The sequence below is a fragment of the Paralichthys olivaceus genome, chromosome 6 (genome assembly GCF_024713975.1).
Source record: "Paralichthys olivaceus isolate ysfri-2021 chromosome 6, ASM2471397v2, whole genome shotgun sequence".
Lineage (NCBI taxonomy): Eukaryota > Metazoa > Chordata > Actinopteri > Pleuronectiformes > Paralichthyidae > Paralichthys > Paralichthys olivaceus.
The window spans coordinates 20,118,566-20,138,591 of NC_091098.1; the positions used below are offsets into that span (position 1 = coordinate 20,118,566).

Here is a 20,026-nt window from a genome sequence, read left to right on the forward strand (position 1 = left end):
GTGCATCATATGTGAGACAGCAGCCGTGCAAACCTGCATCCAGAGAATGAAACCACAGCACCTGTATATCAACATGACTGATGTGGAGGAATGAACCCCACTGACCCATATTCCTCCTCTGCCAGTGGAGCCCTGGTTGGGGAGGATGTGAGAGGAGACTGGCACCAACAAAGGCTCCTCTGTGGCTACAGTGATGTCACTGATTGTCAGGACATTGACGTCTTTTCATCGAAACTCTGACATTCAGGTTTAATCAGGCTGCCACATGTTAAAAAGCTGTTTCAATGGTTTTACTGCTCCAATCACAGCAGTGTGTGGGCGGGCGACATTATCTTTAAGATAAGATCTATTAATTTTTTATCACGGTAACTGGAACTCGGACTTATCTATGATTGTGAGGACATTCTAGTGCATTCAGTTGAAGGAGAAGTCCGCCAATATTACACACAAGATGTCTAGTTCATTAGTAATGAGGAGCACGGACCACCCTGTGTCTCTGTGTCTCTGTGGGGAGCTTCCAAACTTTAAAAAGCATAAGGAGGAACTACTGCATTCACCAAGAAGTATGTGGAAAGATTGTGGAGGAGCTCATCCAGTTTGAAAACATAAGATAAGATAAGAAGGACTTTATCGCCCCAGTGGGGAATTTAATTTGGACATCCCTGTCTGCCGTATAAAAACACAATCAAATACATTACATATTAATCGACATAAAAATAGATATTTAGCAAGTAAGATACCTAGATGACCAAAATTACCTCACCAAAGGATCATGAACTAGTGTGAGGCTGAAGTTTGTGCATATTATGTCTCACAATAATCAATAGAAACAACCTACTACAATCCTGTGAACCAACCTTCTTGTGTTTACTTTATTTATCTGTTTCCTAAATTCCACTGAATAAACACATCTCTTCAGTCAGACTAACTTTTTACTTAAATTATTTCAACATAGAAAGATCAATTTCATTTCAATTGTCATGTTTAAGTCGTAACACCTCGAAATAAATGAAGTACATGGAACTAAGTTTTAACTTCAGACTAACAGTTATATGTACTTAACTTTTTCAAGGAGATCGGTTTACTATGGCTTTTCTAGGGTAAGATCAACCTGTCGGATTTTACAGTTGAAAAAGTACAATGAAATATGAAAACAACAACATCCACTTTAATGCAACACAGTGTTAAATAATGACTTTGGTATAACATCACGACAGATGGTGTTAATAAAGGGTTCTTGATCTCATCTGATGAGGCTGCATCAGAGAGAAAAGGGTGGAAACCACAGATACGAATCATGCAACTTTATCTGTGCGTTAGTGGAATATTTAATAATCTTTCTTTAGTTGCAGAGGGCTACTTTATTTTATCCTTATCACATTTCAAAGCTGAAATTATTTATTTGATATTATGTGTATCATTATAAATCACTCTTGGGCTATGAAATCAAGTTTTTTAGCAGTTTGTAAAAGAGCCCGTCAGCATTTTAAATCACGGCAGTATTAATTGGACAGAGCTCCGGTCTCCAGGGCCTAGACAGGAAGTTCTGGGTGCACCAAAGGTCAACAGGGCGGCTCTCAGTGCGTGGGCGTATCACCAGGAGGCAAGGGGGGAGAGAGGGAGAGAGGAGGAAAGGAAAAGAAATGGGAAACTGTGAAAGGCCGAAGAGGGAGAGGGAGGAGCAAGGTTTAAGCGACACAGCAGAGAACAGGCAGGGAGAGAACGAGGGTCTGCAGCGGCGGGGGAGGAGGTGGTGGAAGTGTTTTTTGTGCATTGTGTGAAATGTGATCATGTCCTGGAGCTGTGCGCTCTGACAGCTGGGAAGTTCCCCCTGCCCCTGGCTTCCAGCTGGGAACACTCTGAGGAGACTCGGGGGCTGCAGACCATACACTTCCCTGGTTAACCCTTCATGTGCTGCTGCTGGGGGAGAGGAGCTATAAATAACAACACTGAAAACACCTTGAAACTTAAGTTTTTATTTTTTTATTTTTAGCCAGTATGACTACCTTTACACAGACATACCACCTCCTACTGGAAAACAAACAAAACACTTTCATAGGATTAATTCACCAATCATACATCAGACTTAACTCTCGTCTTTTCTTGTTTTTTCCTCCTTTCTCCTTGTTTTTTATTCTAACACCCTGAAAAAAAGATTTAAAATGTTTGTTTTCAATTCTGTGTAAAGGTCCCATGACTGAGAAACATGCATATGACATTTAGCTGTAATCAATATGCCACTAATCATAATGCACATTATTGATAAGAATACAGTACTGCATGACAATTCAAATAAATACCAACATACAGGTGAAGTCGTTATTTCATATAAAGATATCAAACCCTCATTATGGATCAATACTGAAACACAATATGACAATATCAAGTTCGCACAGCTAATTTTATTATGACAATGCTATCGCTTCCAGCAAACAGAAAACTTTTTCTTTTTTAAATGTAAAACTGTATCTGAATTGCACTTTTTTTTTTTAGCTTCTCGTCCTTATTGGTAACTTTAACGCCTCAACAAACAAGCATTGGCTATAATGGCACTATTCATGCTTGTTGATGCCCATTTTGTTTTCTGTTTCCTGAAAACACAATGCTCAAAGATGACGTAAAAAAAGATTCAAGAATAAAAAAACAAACAAACCAACAAACAAATCGGACGAAAAGAAAGGTAAAATGCGCCCGCTGCACATTTTTTCAACAATACTACTGATATCACATTACCTTCACCAAACAAAGCTAGAGATACGTAGATGTTTCCAATAGTACACTGATCGACCCCAACACATTACAGATGCTTGGAGCATTTTGTTCAAAAACAGGAGGCCAAAGGGATTTCTTTTGGTTCCCAAAGTTTGATAAAAAAACCAACCTTTCTTTAATACCCCTGAATTTATTGAATGGATCACTGACCCGCAGAATTCAATACAATTTCAGTTTTATTGAGCTAATTTTAAAACTATCATCTCACTCATGCAGACAGGGCGGAAATTCCCTTTGCACTTATTGCTGCTCACAGTCATTTTGAACCCGAGGTCCTCACCTTTATAAAAAAACTGAAAACATAAAAACACTAGTCTAAGATTCTCCCTTGAAACAATGAAAGGCACTACTGGTCAGAAACGAAGAACTGAACAAACCAAAAAATCAAAACCCCCGGCACTCGCACAGAGAGCCATGGCCCGAATTACACCTTTGTAAGTGACGGCTTGTCTTCTTTCTGTCTTGATTCTTTTCAACCTAAACGGTGCACCAAGATTTGGCACGATAAACGAAGAGAGAATGAAACAATTCCAATTTGGAATTTAATTGTTGCACTTGCAGAGAATTCTGAGAGTCAGTGATCCCGCTTCATTGGAACGCCCTCGGTAAGAAGATAGGAAAAGCTTTTCACGTTGCTTAAATTTTTCCCAAAACACCACTCACCTACTTGAGTCAGAGCGTTGTCAAGTTTCATTGTGTTATTTTGAACTATTCCTAGGAATAATAAATACATGAAAAAACCCCAGAATTTGATCACCCTGGATTTTTTTGTAGAGAACATGGCAGTAGAACAAACACAAGAGAAAACCAACAGCATAACATATGAAGTAACAAAACAATAAAAGAATGATTATTTCATGGATAAAATCTTGAGGATGAAGCCGTAATAGTCGCTCTGTGGTTTGCGAAGCCCTTACCGGAGTAAATAGTCTCTTAAAATTCCGATTTTTCAGCAGGACGTATAATCCTATAGTCGTGTAATCTATACTGAATTACTCACAAACCATAGTGCTACCACGCTTTCCTATTGGTTAATAATAATAGTCTGTTATAGTCCTATATAATGAAAGTGCACAGATTAAGAAAATAATAAACTAAAACAACAAAAACATAAGATAAAAATAAAAATACCCATCTCCCCTGGCTTCTCACTGGAGGGTTAGATTAGCCAAACACAACCTCTGGTTCAGGAGGTCAACCAGTTCATTGAACTTGTGAGAAATTGGCTTCACGCAAAAATGAGAAAGTAGTGTATGCATCACTTTAGTGTTCAAGAAGAAGGACAATTGATCCGACTTTTAACTTTTAAAAATGTCCTTATTTTTTGTCTTAATGCCCAAATCGTCTACAGTTCTAACCCTTTTTCGGGAAACTCAATCGGCTGTGAGAATGGACCATGTGTCGGTACTTCGTCGTCCGCGCAGAGCTATTGTAATTTACTGCAAGAATGAGAAACAGACAAATGATCAGCATTAGCATTATTGATCAATTTAGAGCAAGTGTTAACATGAGTCCACACACACACACACACACAGCAAAACTGTGGTTAGTCAGAGCAACAGAAGCTAACGTTAGGTAGGAGCCCTGGAGACCAGTGATATCACGTCAGGTGCGTTCATGTCTGATCGACCTCATCTATATGTTTCATCCTGCGGGTGCAGTTAGGAAGCCAATGACTCACGAGTACCACGACCATGTCATTCATAGGACAGAGCTGAAGCCACATCCCGCCACCCGGTGTCAGAGGAGATGGGTTTTTTTCTTGTGCCATGCAAGTACATGAAAAATGGGTTATGTTTTTTTTTTTAATACATGCAGGCTTACATGAAATCAGACACTAGATGCATCATGGGTAGTAAAACTCAAAGGTGAAGTGGGCGGAGCCTGCAAACAGAGGTAGGAGGAGCCTTTTAGGTGGCAAGCTGAGCCAGACATTGATTTCCAACCAGATGGAGCAAAGTGGGGATTCATCATCGTTGAGAGAAGGGGGTTCTAGTTACAATCACATCTTGGGGTCTATCTACTGCTCAGTGATCCCACTGAGCCTATACAAGGGGAGAGAAGGGGTTAGGGGCTCGACTTATTTGAATCAATGTCCTCTGGTTGATTGAGCAACTAGTCTCTTCCTCCACAGTGAGTTTCTCCCTCAGGAAACTCATTTCACTATAGTATGAGAGTCAGCTCTCAGTCGGACATGTGGCTTTCCTCACCAGCATGTCTAGCTTTTCTTCTCTCCTCTCTCTCTCAGGAGCTGGTTTACAACACGAGTAGTTCTCCCTCGACTACTCCGCAAACCTTTTCTCTGTCAGCGCAAACTGATAGAAACTGAATATATCGCACTTGTAAGTTAAGTGAATCACAAACGTAAGAGTGATTGACCTCCCAGGAGGCTGCATTTGTTTTTTTCTCTATCTCTAACATCCATGCTGTGTGCTGTGGCTTATGGATGCACACTCAAGCAGGGTTGACTGGTGACGTTGTTCCATTGTCTGAGGCATAAAGGAACACCCCTCTCTTCATATCTGAGAGGAAGGAATACTGTAGTAGGATCCTGCAAGATTATAACCTGAACATGATCATATTAAGAATATAGAGTACAATATATAGCTTAGTAGTAGTAGAAAACTTCTAATTTGATCAATCTTGCAGGATTTTCCTCACATCAACCCTGCTTTCAGCATCATAAAGCTAATGTGTCTATGATCCACAAGCAATACATGGATTTAAACACAAGCCCCACTTATATTTTGTTCCTATTTGCGTAATGCTAGCTTGCGAGGGGTTAAAGCTATTGTGTGGATACTAAAACAGTACGTCGCTGTGTCCTCACACACCAAATTAAAGACAAAAGAAATGAGCAACCCTCCATTTGCAAAGGTTAGAAACATGACACACACATGAGGGCCCTTCACTTCAACTCTGATACACAAACAGGCAAAAAACAAATCAGGAACACAAAGTATGTGAGGACGTTACCTGACAAAAATACTCCTCATTCTATTTAAAGGGTGAATGGTGATGCTGCTGGAGCAAGCTGCTGACAGTCTAAAAGAGAGAGGGTCGTTATGGCGACTGAGCGACAAAACACAGATTAAAAACGTGAGGAAAAATGTTTTCATCCACATCAACACACAGAGCTCTCAAAAACTGAGAGAGGATAGAGGGGAGAGAGACGGAGAAGCGAGGACAGAGTGAGAGAGACACAGGACAGGGCTTTACATCAGCAGATAGATAAATATATCAAGTGTTTGGGTCGACAGGCACTTTTGCCGTGTGGTTGCTTGGTTTTCTTTGCAGATTTATTATCCAGAATAGATGCGGGTGCCTTTATTAAATTGTGCTCTTTTAGGATTTGCACCGTTTTTAAAAAAAAAAACTCATCTTTGATCAAAACTATATTGTATCTCTGTTCACAGTAATCAATATATCATTCTAACAGAAGTAGGAACCTGAGGCACCTATGCTGAAGTGCACTTAATTTGGGTGTGGAGATCGATTTGTCAAAACTTTTCTTCCTCTCTTATAATATGGCTCTGAAGGAATCCATCGCAACGTAATGGGTCACATGGAATAGATAGCCCTCCTGTATCGCACCCGACACCAAATAACTCCTCTTTTTACAATGTAGAGCCCTGCGGCACATTTGTCTTGTACCACACACCTGACAACAGAAAAAAAACGTAAAAAAGCTCATAAGCGTTTTTAGCTGCAAAGCCATGCGATTCTACCAACCCTATTGTATTGGTGTGCTACGATCACAGCTTCGAAACCATCCTGAAATAAACACCCGTGGTCACAGGTGCTCCTTATCGGCCCAAAACAATTACACCAGAAAACCCACTCGCAAGTTTTTGAATTTCTGTGTAGAATCATTTTGTGCTCCCCGTGCAAGAAAGCAGAGGGAGATTGCATATTTCTTTTCTTCTTGTAAACATTTAAGAGTGACCTGATTAGACAGTGGGTGACTGGGCACAGGTCAGTCCTGGGGGACCAGGACGGAGAGGCAGAGGAGAGAAGGGGGCTTTTATTTCGAAAGGAGCACCAATACCAACGGACAAGCCGTAGAGCAGAGGATGTCATATTTAGTTACAAGAGCTTCAAATTGACATCCTCTTCACAAGTCCCCACCCCCACAATGTGTTACTGTTACCAGGCAATACACTCAGGGGGAAGAACAACCAAGCACAGAAGCGGCCGCCTTTTACATCATACGTACGGCACCATGACAGAGGAAAGAATAGACACTCCATAATATCCACAAAACCCCCAATATAACCGGGGCCCTATAATCCACATGCCATATATGTCTACTACAGTCCAAATGTCTAGTGCACACTGTACATACATCTGCATTCCCCTAAGCGTTAACACTAGCACACACGAGCAGCTGGTTAGTCACACAGCAGTCCCTAGAGGAGCGCAGGCGTGCCAGGGAGCTAAGCGAGCGAGTGGGGCTCTTTAACACTAAGGCAGGGAGGGTTCGGCCGACAGGCACCCTCCCCTCTGTACACAGCAGTCCCTTGCGGAAATCTTGTCCGCCTCAGTCGCAGTAGATCTTGTACTTCTCGCTGCAAAAGACCACAGGGCCTCCCAGAATGCCATTGGGCACGGCGATGTTGGGCTCTGGGCGGCCGGTGCCAGAGCAGGTGAGACTCTGACTTACGTGGGGGTTGTTGATGGCAGCACTGACGGCCTTGCTGCGGGTCTTAGCGCGGCTGGCGGTGCCTCCGCGACGGGTCTGCTCGTGGTCAAACTCCAGGTCCTCCAGGCGCTGCGTCAGGGCCAGTTTCTGCTGGATCGCCATCCGCAGCAGCGAGTTCAGGGTCTTCTTCTCATCCTCTGCTGCAGCGAGCTGCCTCTGCATCTCATCCAGCTGGGTCACATACTCATCACATCTGCAAGAGACACACACAGAAAGATGTAGAGTCAGATGTGTATTTATTCACTTTGAACTGGAAGATATATTGTGCCATCAGTAATGTCCCGTGTCACACCACCAGGGGGCAATAGCACATGCAGTAATATGAAATAGTGCAACTCAATGGACAAAATAATTTAATAATGTTCACATTTTTGCATTTAAACTATTGTAAAACTATGACCATCTCACACATACTGCATGTTTCAGACAAACACTCACTGAGACAACAACTAAAATAAAATAAAAATTTCATCATGACCTTTCCCCTGGTTGCACAGTTGTTGGCACCACCAGGTGGCGCCCCTGGGCCACACAGAACAGATAGAGCTTCAGTTCTAGGAATTCATGAGCTGCGTCAGAGACCTTCACCAAATTTCACCAAACACAATGTTCACAGCTCATTTTTTAAATAACTTGAGCAGATATTTTGAAAAAAACAACAAAACTCCTCATCTGTCTGCATCTAAACTTCTCTTCACTTGTTCATGAACGATAAAAATCTTTGAATCTCTTTACATATTTTAAAAAAATGATATTCAGGGGTTGATATAGCCACTGTCATCAGCACTATCTGTGCTCCACAACTCTGTGTGGCTCAAAGCTCCTCTGAATATTACGAGGAAGTTAAGAATAGATAACATACACAAAGGATGAGAGCATTAACCCAGGGGTCACTGAGAAGATCCTTTGTGCGTCACCTGAGCAGCAGACTGGGGACGAGCGTCAGCGAGGGGAGAAAACTGAAGATGGTGAAGAGAGGAATGTGGTTCGTGGTGCTGGGCTGTAGCTGCTCACACCTGATCCCCACTTTTCTAGTTGAAGTGAGACTGTATCACATGTGACTGGGTGCTGCACTGCGGCACTATAACCCGTCTCCCTGTGCCCTTTGTGTTTGTGTGTGTGTGTGAGTGTGTGTGTGTGTGTGTGTGTGTGTGTGTGTGTGTGTGTGTGTGTGTCTGGACAGGTAGGAAACTGGGTCACTGAAATGCATTTTGGGTTTAGGGTTTCATATCTCCACACACCATCTGCTGTCATGCCCACTTTCCATGTTCTTGCCTCTGCCCTCCATCAATCCCCTTTTTCCTTTCCAGTACCTTGCTCTCTCATTCATCTCTCTCTCTCGATCTCATCCTCTCTCCTGGCTCTTATCTTCCCTATCACCCTTTCCTTCCCTCTGTCGGCCCCTTGCTGCTGTCTGCATCTCGTCTGCCTGCATCAGTCACTTCCTCTCTCTCCATCTTGCTCATCCCTTTACTTAAAGTGTTTTACTGGCAAAGCAGTATGAGTGGCATGCCTCAGTGTTGAGCAACACACCTTTATGCCTCGTTCACCTTGTTCTCCAACTCTGCAGCATTAAAAAACATTCAGACACAGTTGAACTGGTAAGTGGCCTCACCCTGCTCCCTTTATCTGTCAGGTATTTAAGTATTTACTTTACGTGGGAACTCCTCTACCTGAATTGACGGTCTGAATAACCGCAACAAATTTCACTGAAGTGATGTAACTGTATTCCACCGTCTGCAACTGTCATTTTTCGCAGCAAGAACGAGAGATCTGTTATTGTTTCAGTCTGTGGAAAGTCACTGTCACTGCTGCACTGTAAAAACAAGTCAGTTGATTAATCTAAGATCTTGGACTTATTTCCAAAGAAAATAACTTGGATGTGAATAGTTTCAGTATTCCAGTGTTATTTCATGATTGTTCTATTTCATGATTGTTGCTCTATTTCTCAGAGAATAATTCAAGGATCTTGATGAAAGATCTGCCACCTTTAACTCTCTGATATTTATGAGTGTGTGCAATTTGGTTCAGATTAAAGTAGAAACCCACATCTAGTGAATTTGAACTTTGGTATGTGCTCTACTAGTTTTACTAGTTTAAGCTCTTGTATTTAATAGAAATAAGTGTTGAAGGTAGAGTCTGGTCTTAAAAAGACGTAGTGACCGCAGATGTTTTTGTTTTGAGTCATGCTGCACGTGGTTGTGAGCCATGTGAACTCGGACCTTGCCAGACCACCATGCAAACATTAACCATACCCTCCCCTCTTGTGTATGCAGTTTGATTCCCAGTGGGACACACACCCAGACAATACGGATCAGTGCTGCTTCATTAAACCCAGTGTGAGACGGGGGGACGACCTGGGAATAAGGGGGGTGGCTGGTGCGCCTGCAGACAGCTCAGTCACTCTTGTACGGGGGGCGAGAGGGTGTGCATTTTTCCCGGGAAAAAACAGAGAAGTCTATTCTGGGGACTGGAGGGATACAATAGGAGCCTTTCTGGCCTGTTGATGGGGGTGTGGAGGCACAATGGCTGAAGGGGGACCGGGAGGCAGCCAGTCGCCTTTTAGGGAATGAACACCATATTTGACAAAGAGACACTATCTGCATCCTTCTGTGAAGATTTACTTTAGACACACACACACACACACACACAGCCTCCTCCAATCTGTCTGAAGCTTGATTGGTCACGGTGGTCATGATGGGATGGATATCATGGAGAGGGAGCAGGGAGAAAGAAGTAATAACAGAATGGAAGGAACAGTGATGGTGAGTTGGTGAGATGGTGTGTGTGTTTGAGGAAAAAACGTGACTCGGGCAAATGGTTTAGCTGTTAATCAGTATCGAGCAGGAGTTGGGAGCATGTAGAGGCATGTCTGAGGAATGTTAGAGGCAGGAGGAGGTTACTGTTAATATGACACCAGAGACTGCAGCTGGAGACACACACACACACACATAAACACACACTTGAAAAACGTTGAGCCTGCTTCTCTCTAATGAAATCCTCACAGAACGAAAAGGACGTAGAAAATCTCAAGTAACTTTATTAATCTACACTCAGGCTGCAGCGTGAGATCACACAAAGGACTCGCACAAAAACCTGCTCATTCTTTCAATTCCACTCTTCCTCTTTGTCCAAGACCACACATTTGTATCTGAGTACTCTACACTCTCACAATTCCACTTTCACAGATTTTGTCAGAAAGGTGATTATCATGAAAAAAGAACAAAAGAAGAGAAGTAAAATTAGGCTCCTGTAGTGGGCTTTAACGGAAGGCCAGCCCCCTTCCTCTCTTTCTTTTCCAGATGGACCAGAGAACGGGTTGTTTGGATCTGAGGAAGGATGGAAGGGGGGATATAAAGAGGAGGGGGAGTGTGGGAAACCTCTCTCAGGCGAGTCCCCCTGCCTCTCAAAGAGTTCCCTGACCCAACTCTGTGCCGTATAAGACATAATTTACATACCAATGCACGAATCCCTAAAAACACACTTGAATGTAAATCACGCAGGGCGATGGTGGACCAGTGGGGCTGGAGCCTCGAAGAACATCATCATCAGGGGGAGGTGATTCATGCACGGGCCGACAAAAACACACATGATGATGCAGGCGCTAAAGAGCGAGCTCCAATGTGTTGTCAATATCTTAAGTCTCTCTAGCAAAAGAGGCTTAAGGACAGAGACCCTTCACTATGGATCTGCATCGTCCATATGATCTCAAACTTTCACCAAACTCATGTCTCAAAGATGGGTGAAAAAATAACATTATTGCGAGCAGGATCTGGTTCCCTTTATAGTTTAGCTTTACATCTAGAGCCTCTAACCATCTATTTTTGCAGCGCACCAACCACAGAGGCAGCAGATAGAGGGGTTATCCTCCTGATAATAGCTAATTAGACACTGCAAGCAGACTTTACTTCAGAGATGGGTATCGAATTAGTGTATGGGTAAGATGAGGGGGTGCTGAGCCTCCCACATATTCCCCGCAGCCTCAGTAACCTTCATTCTATAAAACCATCCCCTCCTTCCTCCTCCTCCTTCCCTCTGCACAGCTTGAGCTTTTCTGTGGATTGCAAAAGTCTTAAATGTCTTAAATGCAGACGGAAAGACTGTCTCTGCATCTCAGCCATCTGGACCAGAGCCGATATTTACAGGACAAGTGAAAAAACACATCCACCAAGAGGAAATGACACTCAGACTGTGGGTTGTTCATCCACTGTGGAATCGCTAAAAATCATATCTGAAATTAGATGATATTATCTTCTGTCGCTCATTTTCTTACTTTTATCAAAATTCATGCACACAAACAAACAAACAAACAAACAAACAAACAAACAAACAGGCTGTGTATGAGCACTTAGTCTATGATGTGTTTAGGGTTGAATGTGTAATCCAGACCAAGATGAGGTGGGATTATGCACGAAACCTTTGACCGGCTTCTCTTCGGAATCAGAAAAGATTAGCAAGTGTGTCAGCCCATCTGATACTACACACACACACACACACAAATCAAAACACTGGTCAAAAACATGATTTAAGTGACATTAATGATACCCAGATTAAATACCTTCTGTCTGTATCAAAGCTACTAAAATCCCTTTCAGGCCGTGATTGTCAAAATCAAACAATATCCTCTTTAAGATGACATGTACATACAGTAATACAGACAGAGCCAACATATGGCGAATGTGGATTATAGTATGATAATAATCTTATTTTAATCTTACCTGGTTACATTGTCATTGTATGATTGACATACAGTAGTTTTAGGAATAGCACAAAGTGTAATGTAATACCACTGCCCTAATCTAAAGCATATAGTCACAGTTGGGATTCATGCCTGACCATGTGGCTGTATATAAAAAAACAAAGACTGCCTATCCAGCAATCTCTTCTGGAAATGTGAGGTGGTCAAACATTGTGTGAGGTTTGAAAGATATGTCAGGTAAATGCTTGTGAGACTTGAAAAGCAGGATCTTTTTGTCCACTAGGGTAGGTGGCGGTGTGTTCCTTACCGTGTGGCGAACATAGCTCGGAGAGAGGAAAAGGTGGCGGCGTCTTCCTTTAGCGCTTTGAGCTCGTTCCTCAGTTTCATCATGGTCTCGGTCACCATGGCCTTTTCGTTCTCGTACTTGCTCTTCAGATTGGTCAGGGCGACTTCAGCTGTCTGTGGGTGGACGAGAGGGATAAACAGGTCAGAGCAGCTGGAAGACATCGGGGGTGTGGTTCCTGTTTTAAGATGACTACCTCTGTTAATAAGAATGACCTATTTTTTTGGGTCACGTGTAAGTCATTAAAGTAGCCCTGTGCCCTGTCTTAGATACTATTGTTAGCCGCTGTTCTGTAATTCAAAGGTGTGTGGTTTATGACAGGCTTTCATGTCTGTTCTCTAATGGTCACTGAGTAACCACACACATACTTTAAAGGGCTGCTGGAGCAACTGCATACACACTGTGCCTCTGGGTTATGGTTCTTTGTGCTTTGGAGGGCTGTTCTTCAATCCTAAACACAGACTCTGGGCAGCTGACACCATCAGACTGCTGTCCCCACCAGAGCTTGTTACAGATCTTGTCTGCAGCACTTGCTGTAACAGCTGAATCGACCTGAAATAGCTGACACTCTTGTCGTCTGTCTCTGTCTTTCAAGGGAATCTGACAAATGTTTGGTTGTGATACCCTGTTGGTTAAAAGATATGTTGAATGTGTATAAGACCAACTGACCTGCTTATTGGCCTTGAGGACTGTCCTCAGGGTGGCAATCTGCTCCCTCTTGGTGCTGAGCAGAGATTTTAATTTGAGGATCTCCTCCATGCAGGCCTCCTTGTCCTTGTCGGCCACAGTGCCGAGCTCCAGAGAGGCCACCCTCTGGCGCGACAGCTCGGTGGTGCGGTCCACGGCTAGCTGCAGGTGCTTGATCTGGTCCCTGATGATGGCCACCAGATTGTAGATGTTCATAGGCTCGCGGCGGTGGTCAGATACAGGAGAAGGCAGGGGGGAGAATGCTGAAGGGTCGCTGACGTCAGTTTTAACAGGCTCGGGGAAGAGGCCCTTGGTGAGCAGGATGGGGGAGCGGCGGCCGCGGCCCTCCGGGCTGCTCCGACCACCCTTACCTTCCTTGTAGAAGTCGAGCATGACGCGGTTGGGTGTCTCGTTGTTGCACATGCAGACGTGGTTGTAGAGGGTGGCCAGTTCTTCGCTGAAGGTGACTAGCTCATCCTGTGCCACACTCAGGCTACCTTGTGACTCGCCTGCCACGTCGCTCAACTGAAAATACAGAAACAGAAATTAGTTAGCTGTGTTTTGGTTTCACAGTGGTTATAAAAACACAACGTCAATATCAAGCACAACATCCCACCTTGCGAAGCTCCTTCTCCAGCTTGGTCTTCGCATCTTTCTCTGCCTGACTTGTCCTCTCCAAAGTCCCCAGCTTCTCTCCCAGTGTTGTGACATCGTTCTCCAGACGGTTGCGCTCCTCATCGTATCGCGACTGACAGGTCTGGTATTCCGCCTTCAGAGTCTTAAGTTCCTCCTTCAGCTCTGCTGCTTCAGACACAGCAACCTGGCAAGGAGAGATCGATTGTCGCATATAAATAAACCAAATCTGATTAGTTCTGACTTAACTTGATTTTATGTGAATTATCTGTCAATTTAAAGCTAAATCTAACATTCTGTGCTGTCCATTATTAACTCGACAATTACCTTGTACTTGCACTCCAGGATCTCAGGTCCGTTGATGTCCACCTCGTAGTAGTCTCCGTCTTCGTTGCTATCGCGTTCTTTCTCGTTGTCTAAGGCCGACTGGCGCTCCTTGCTGGCCTGGAGCTTGCGGATGGCGCTGAGGTTCTCTGTGAGGCGGTTGACCTTCTCCTGATGCTCTGACAGAGCACCGTTAGCCTGCTCTAGCTGTTTTTGGGAGTCTTGCAGGTTGGACAGCAGGTTGACCTTCTCACGCTCCATCTGAGGATGAGAGACAAGAAACCACATACAAAGAGCACAGATTCTCAGGTTATTGCACAAATCAAATTTCACGTTTTATTTCTTGGTAACTAGATATTGGGAGGGATTCTTGCTTTGAACTCAACAGATCAAACTGATTCAGTGGATTATCTGTCATGTGGTAACTCTGCCCACTATCAGCCTTGTGCTGCCAAGGTATGTGATGCTCAGTGGCCCAGCATCACAGTCAGGTTGACCTTGACTATTTGCTGGCTTAGACATGAGGAGGCTCGTCTTTCACTCATGCACACAGCGCACAGCTGATTTAAGCACTGAGCTATTTCAGAGGTGGAACTGTAAATAATATTACAGTGTCAAGATCATTCTCATCTTCATTACTGCAGAATATAAAATTAGGATTCATTTCAAGAGGAGATCACAAACTTTGTTACACAGGTTTTCATGTTGACGACCAGGCTGTATCACATATTACTGTCTTGATAAATCAGTGACTGATCCTTTCACATATTTACAAGTTTAACACCCTAACAACTATTCAACTCCCGCAGAATCCATTCTGGATGTAATTATAGATTTCGAAGGACTACTCAGGTAGATATCTGAGGAATCCAGATCTGGGATAGATCACTGAGAACTAAATCATTAAAAGTGATAAGGTATAGGAGCAACAGACGAATGCTGAATGAGTAAAGGAGCTTTTCGTTTCCTGTGCTCTGATTCCTGTCAGGAATCTGTGGAATGACTTGGCAGAAGGCTCCAGCAGGCTGCTGGCTCATATCAAACATAGGGCTTTGTCACAGTCCACCTGCTTCACCAGAACAACGGTCAGGTCGAGAACCACAACAGTGCACACAGCAAGGCAGCACCAAGGTAACCTCAAGTTCACACATTAATCCAGCAACCGTGTTTATGTTTGATGAAGGGAGATGGAGAAAATCCATAATCTCCTAGTCCTCTAAATAATCATTATCCACAGGTTCCTAGTACTTTTTTGGTAACCATGGTGCCCAGTCAGGCATAGCCCCGGACTCGTGGGGTGATGAGCAAGCAGATGGCAGGTCCTCCGGTGCCACCACCTGCTGTTTGGCGGCCCAGTCGAGCCTGCAGGGTGTGTGTGTCTCCCTGGATTAACTTTGCTATAAAGAGATTTAGATCCCTGCAACAGCCTGGGTCGGGATGGAGCCCGACCCTAACTATTGACAACCTGTTTGTTTTAGGAACAACAAACAAAGTATTTAAGGTATGATAAAATAATCCAAGGCCTCTCACCAATCTATTACAACATGAAAGTAAAATCTAGAGGAATACTTAAGGTGATTTATTTCCATTTGACTCTCATTAGCCTCTTATGCTCTTTCATTCATTGATTGCTTCTTGTCTGTGAATTGATGCTGATTATTTAATGGGAGCTACTCGGGAGCACACTGTGAACATGCAAACAATGAGACAAACCTGTATCAGCTGCTGTTTGAGCTTCTGGATCTCTGAGATGTTAAGTTCGCTCAGCAGGTCGTCCACGAGGCTGGGCACAGGACAGAACAACTCTTCCTTCCTGGGTGTGGAGATGCGGTTGTTGTCAGCAAATGTGTTGGCCAGTTTGATGAAGCCGTTCTCGTATCCTTGGAGAGCCTCGTCGTTGTTTGGCTCGGTACCGGCATCGTCACTGAACTTGAGACCATCCAGAGAGATGCTTAGTGGGCTGAGGGAAAATTGAGGAAGAATGTGTCATTTAGTGTTTAATGGACAGGATGCTGCAGCTGGGAAACAGCATGTTTGTGCTCAGTTCACCTGTGATACAGACTGTCTCCGATGTTCATGTAGTGGGAAAGCTCTTTCCTAAGGGATGCTTTTAGCTCACGCTCAGTCTTGATGGTCTCCAGGGCCTCTCCTAGCTGACGCTCAGCAATCTCTTTCAGGCGGATGGCATCCTCCAGTTGGCTGTTCAGGAACTGAGTGTCCTCCTCTAGACGACGGATCTCGTGCTTCAAACCCTCAAACTCCACCTGGACAGAGGAGAAGAAGGAGCCACTTTAATGGGTTCTGTATTAAAAACAGCTAGGTGCAGCACTGATGACAATGAGCTGGCAGGCTGGTTCATGTATGGCAAACCATGAATGACATTCAAGACAATGGTAATTACGAAAACATCAAATTAATTAGCTTTATAATTAGTTTTAAGTTGATTGGATTTGGGAATCTTTATTTTAATGATCAACTAAGGAGCCGCTTTTGTTTCGTGCCCCTTATGATGAAAAAAGCAAGTTTAATCCAAAAACGACAGGGGCATACAGAGAGAATTAACAGCTCAAGCATAAAAGCCTTGATCAAATGGAAACGTCCTACTTGGAAATTCAGCTGCTTAAATATTTGCAGATATGCAAAGTACATTTCTCCCCTTTCAGCTGATTTGAATAAACAGTATGTTTTGTACCATGAAATTTTAGAATCTGTGGCTTGAAGAGCGATAGCTGTTAAAGAAACACACAAATGAACAAATTATCTCTTTACTGTACCAGAGAATGTTTTAATATCGTAATTGAATCTGAATATTAAGGGGCTCATGTTACTTTTAGCAGTCTAATTAGTATAATAAAGACTGAGAGCTGGAGTGAGGGAGGAGGAAGCCCTGTGGGGCTACAAAGATAGTAGACGTGTTTATGAAAAACAATAGGATGTGATGCCTGACGCAACCGGTTTATTAAAAGCCTGATGATTACAACCAGCCAAGGCAAATTTAATAGGAAGTGGGATGATCTTGTGCTTTCCTTCGTCTCCCCACCCCCTTCTCACTGTTTGCATGACTGAGACTTGCAACACTGCTCTGTCCTCACCTGGCTCTGTTTGAGCACGGAGACCTGCTTCTGCAGCGAGATGTTTTCCTCCTCCAGCTCGGTGTAGTCCTGCAGCAGGCGAGCCTCCCGGAACTTGTACTCCTTGATGTCATCCCGCAGCTGATTCCTCTGCAGCTCCACCATCTGGCTGTTCTGTGGGGCCAAAGGAAGGAGCGCTGTGAACACTATTTCAATCTGGGTTGAGAGACAGCGATTGATTGGCTTTTCTTGTTTTACTGTAAGCGTTTGTGTCACGATGACTCTTAAACACTAAATCTTGCAAGATAAGAAAGAGCTCCCATCTGGCCGAACCCGTCATCTGAGAGGGCGGTGCCAGGTGTCTCTCCGGGCAGTAGGCCACAAGTTCGCTTGCCTGCCAGTGATCATGACCCCAAAGAGACCAAGGACTAATTTTCTCTCCATTGATGACAGCTATTCAATGGCTACGAAGAACTTCAACAGTCTAATTTTCTAAAGAGGGAGATAGATTAGGGTTGATTCTCTGTACAAGAGGATACAAGGACTAATCAGCAAAAATTACAGACTTGTAGAAAGTTGGAATTCATATAAATCTGAAAATTTACCAGAAAAAAGTTTCGAAAGTTTTGAACTGAAGCAACATACAAAACATTAACATCATGTTTGCAGTTATTACAATCCAGCTCTAGTTCTGTAAGTGCACTTGGCCCTGTCCTGATGTTCAGGCATCATTAATTATATAAAGGTGAGAGCGGTAAGCGACCATCCCTTCCCCCCACTCGCAGATACCGAGAGCCATAAGGATCAGATCAGCCTCACTGAGCCACCTGTGTCCCACTCCCTGATCTATTGCCCTGTTTAACCCTCTGTCCTCTTCTCTTGAGGTTTGCCAACGTCCTCCCATCCCTACATGCTGGCTCATGCTGCCCCCCATCAAAAAAAACAGGAGAGTCCCACAGGAGATTCTTGTGGGGGACATTTTAGAGAAAAGAAAAAAGCTCTGGAGTAAAGGGATAGTCACTGAAGGAGGGTGAGCCTCTCTCTCTTATTGAGCTGAGTGAACAAACATACGTGTGCATGTGTGTGTGTAATATGAGTGTCTGCGCCCTGTAGTCTCTCCGCATTAATCCTATCTCACACTCTTTGTTAATATGTGTAGATTTACATGTGTGAGACAGTAAGTATTTCTGTTGCATGGTTCGGGTTTGCACGTGTGTTCTTCACTATGTGTGTGTGATGCTCTGAGAGGAGCTGGCAGAGATAACCTAATACCATAGGGACAATTAGCCTCCCAATCCCCTGCCAGGTGGCCCCTTCCTCTCCTGCCGTCCCCACGTGGCCGCATCACAATCCCTGCTCCTGCTCTGTGATCATTTCAACCACTGCAGGAAGCAAATCCTGAGAGGCTTTCACTTTGCAGACTTTCTCATACCAGCGCTGCCTCCAGACTAAATACACATCAGTGATATTACTCATTGAAATAGAGTAGGTAATAAGCTGGTGGAGACAGGTGTTCTGATGGTTAGAAACACCTTACGGTAACTAGGTCAGCGGTTTGATCCCTTTACCTGTGATGTGCTTGACACACACTTTTCATACTGTAAATGAGCTTTAACAGTACAGAGCAATAATTCAGATTCTGTGAGATCTAACAAATTTGACTCAGGAGACTTGTAACAAGCAACAAGAATGCAATCTGTTTTTGTTACTTTCTCTATAATTGGAATTTACTCGCTCATTTTACAAAGAGCAGAATGCTCTGACAAATATTATGTTGCTGAACCCCCTGCTGATGAAGAGTACACACTCCTCATTTGCTCTGGGTAATAAGTAATCTCTATGAGCGGCGCTGAGTCGATGCTGACGTTTGAAGGTGCATTAATATTCATCAGGGTTGTGCGCATGTGTAATGAGTGTGGGCGTCTGCTGAGCGAAAGCCCTGATGTTGGTGCATTACTGAATAATGCATGAGCTAACAATACAGATCTGTCCTGCCACTAAGCCTCTATACAGTCGTCCTGACTTCTGGGAATTGATGAAAAAAATGGAAAGAAGAGCTGGAAACATGTATACCATGTTTAACATAATCTCATCAGTGGAGTCATCTGTTGTTTTTAACTCTGTGCCAGCTGCTTGGTGAGGTCTCTTCCTGGTCAGGGTTACAATGATGTGCCTCAGCTGGAGGGTCAGTGTCATTTGGTCCCGATGAATACAGGCCAGCACTAAGACTGATTAAGATCTGCCTCCAATCTGATTACAATGCATGGCAGCGTTTTTGACCTTTCACCTGGTTTCCACATCCCCCACCCCACTGCACCCCTCACAGACTGAGGGAGGTTACACTGTTCTGCTGCCTGACAGATTTGAGTTAATTCACCAGAGGTTGTGAGGGACATGTGTGCTCCTGTGTGACAAGAACATTTAATCAGGCATGGGACACACACTCCTGGGAATAGAAATCATGACGACGATGATGATGCATGTGTGTAGGTGTGTGTGTGTGTGTGTGTGTGTGTGTGTGTGTGTGTGTGGCTGGTTAGAGACCGGGGTGGGGTGTGATATACTGAAGGCCATGTGAGGTCTTTAATGGATATAGGCCTGTGTGTGGTTTGCGATTACCCCCTGCCTGCTGTCACTACAGGTGACGTCTGGACAGCTGCTTGTCTTGCCCTCCCACACACACCGACTTCCACATCCCTTCCTTACAAAGAGGGTGGCAGTGAATACACCAATACACTATAAACTTACAGGATACAATTTTAGCCATGATATATTAAATGTTTGAAAGCATAGTG

The 20,026-nt window shown here is 43.8% G+C and overlaps 1 protein-coding gene across 5 annotated transcripts in view; it reads right to left on the minus strand.

Annotated features, from left to right (window-relative positions):
- Positions 1-1,960: 1,960 nt before the first annotated feature.
- LOC109635181 (protein bicaudal D homolog 2-like) overlaps positions 1,961-20,026 on the minus strand; it is a 42,873-nt gene continuing 24,807 nt past the window's right edge. Inside the window, exons 3-12 of one of the 5 annotated variants that reach the window (XM_069526226.1) lie at positions 17,253-17,405; positions 16,210-16,424; positions 15,874-16,120; positions 14,164-14,421; positions 13,820-14,023; positions 13,186-13,728; positions 12,481-12,632; positions 7,436-7,667; positions 5,749-5,817; positions 1,961-4,211 (exon numbers count right to left, since the gene is read on the minus strand). In XM_069526226.1, the coding sequence (XP_069382327.1) occupies positions 5,770-5,817; positions 7,436-7,667; positions 12,481-12,632; positions 13,186-13,728; positions 13,820-14,023; positions 14,164-14,421; positions 15,874-16,120; positions 16,210-16,424; positions 17,253-17,405 (2,052 nt within the window). In that variant the 3' untranslated portion in view covers positions 1,961-4,211; positions 5,749-5,769. Of the gene's footprint in view, positions 7,668-12,480; positions 12,633-13,185; positions 13,729-13,819; positions 14,024-14,163; positions 14,422-15,873; positions 16,121-16,209; positions 16,425-17,252; positions 17,406-20,026 lie in introns of all 5 variants that reach the window. The other 4 variants (XR_011243164.1, XM_069526227.1, XM_069526225.1 and 1 more) reach the window with 4 other exon arrangements.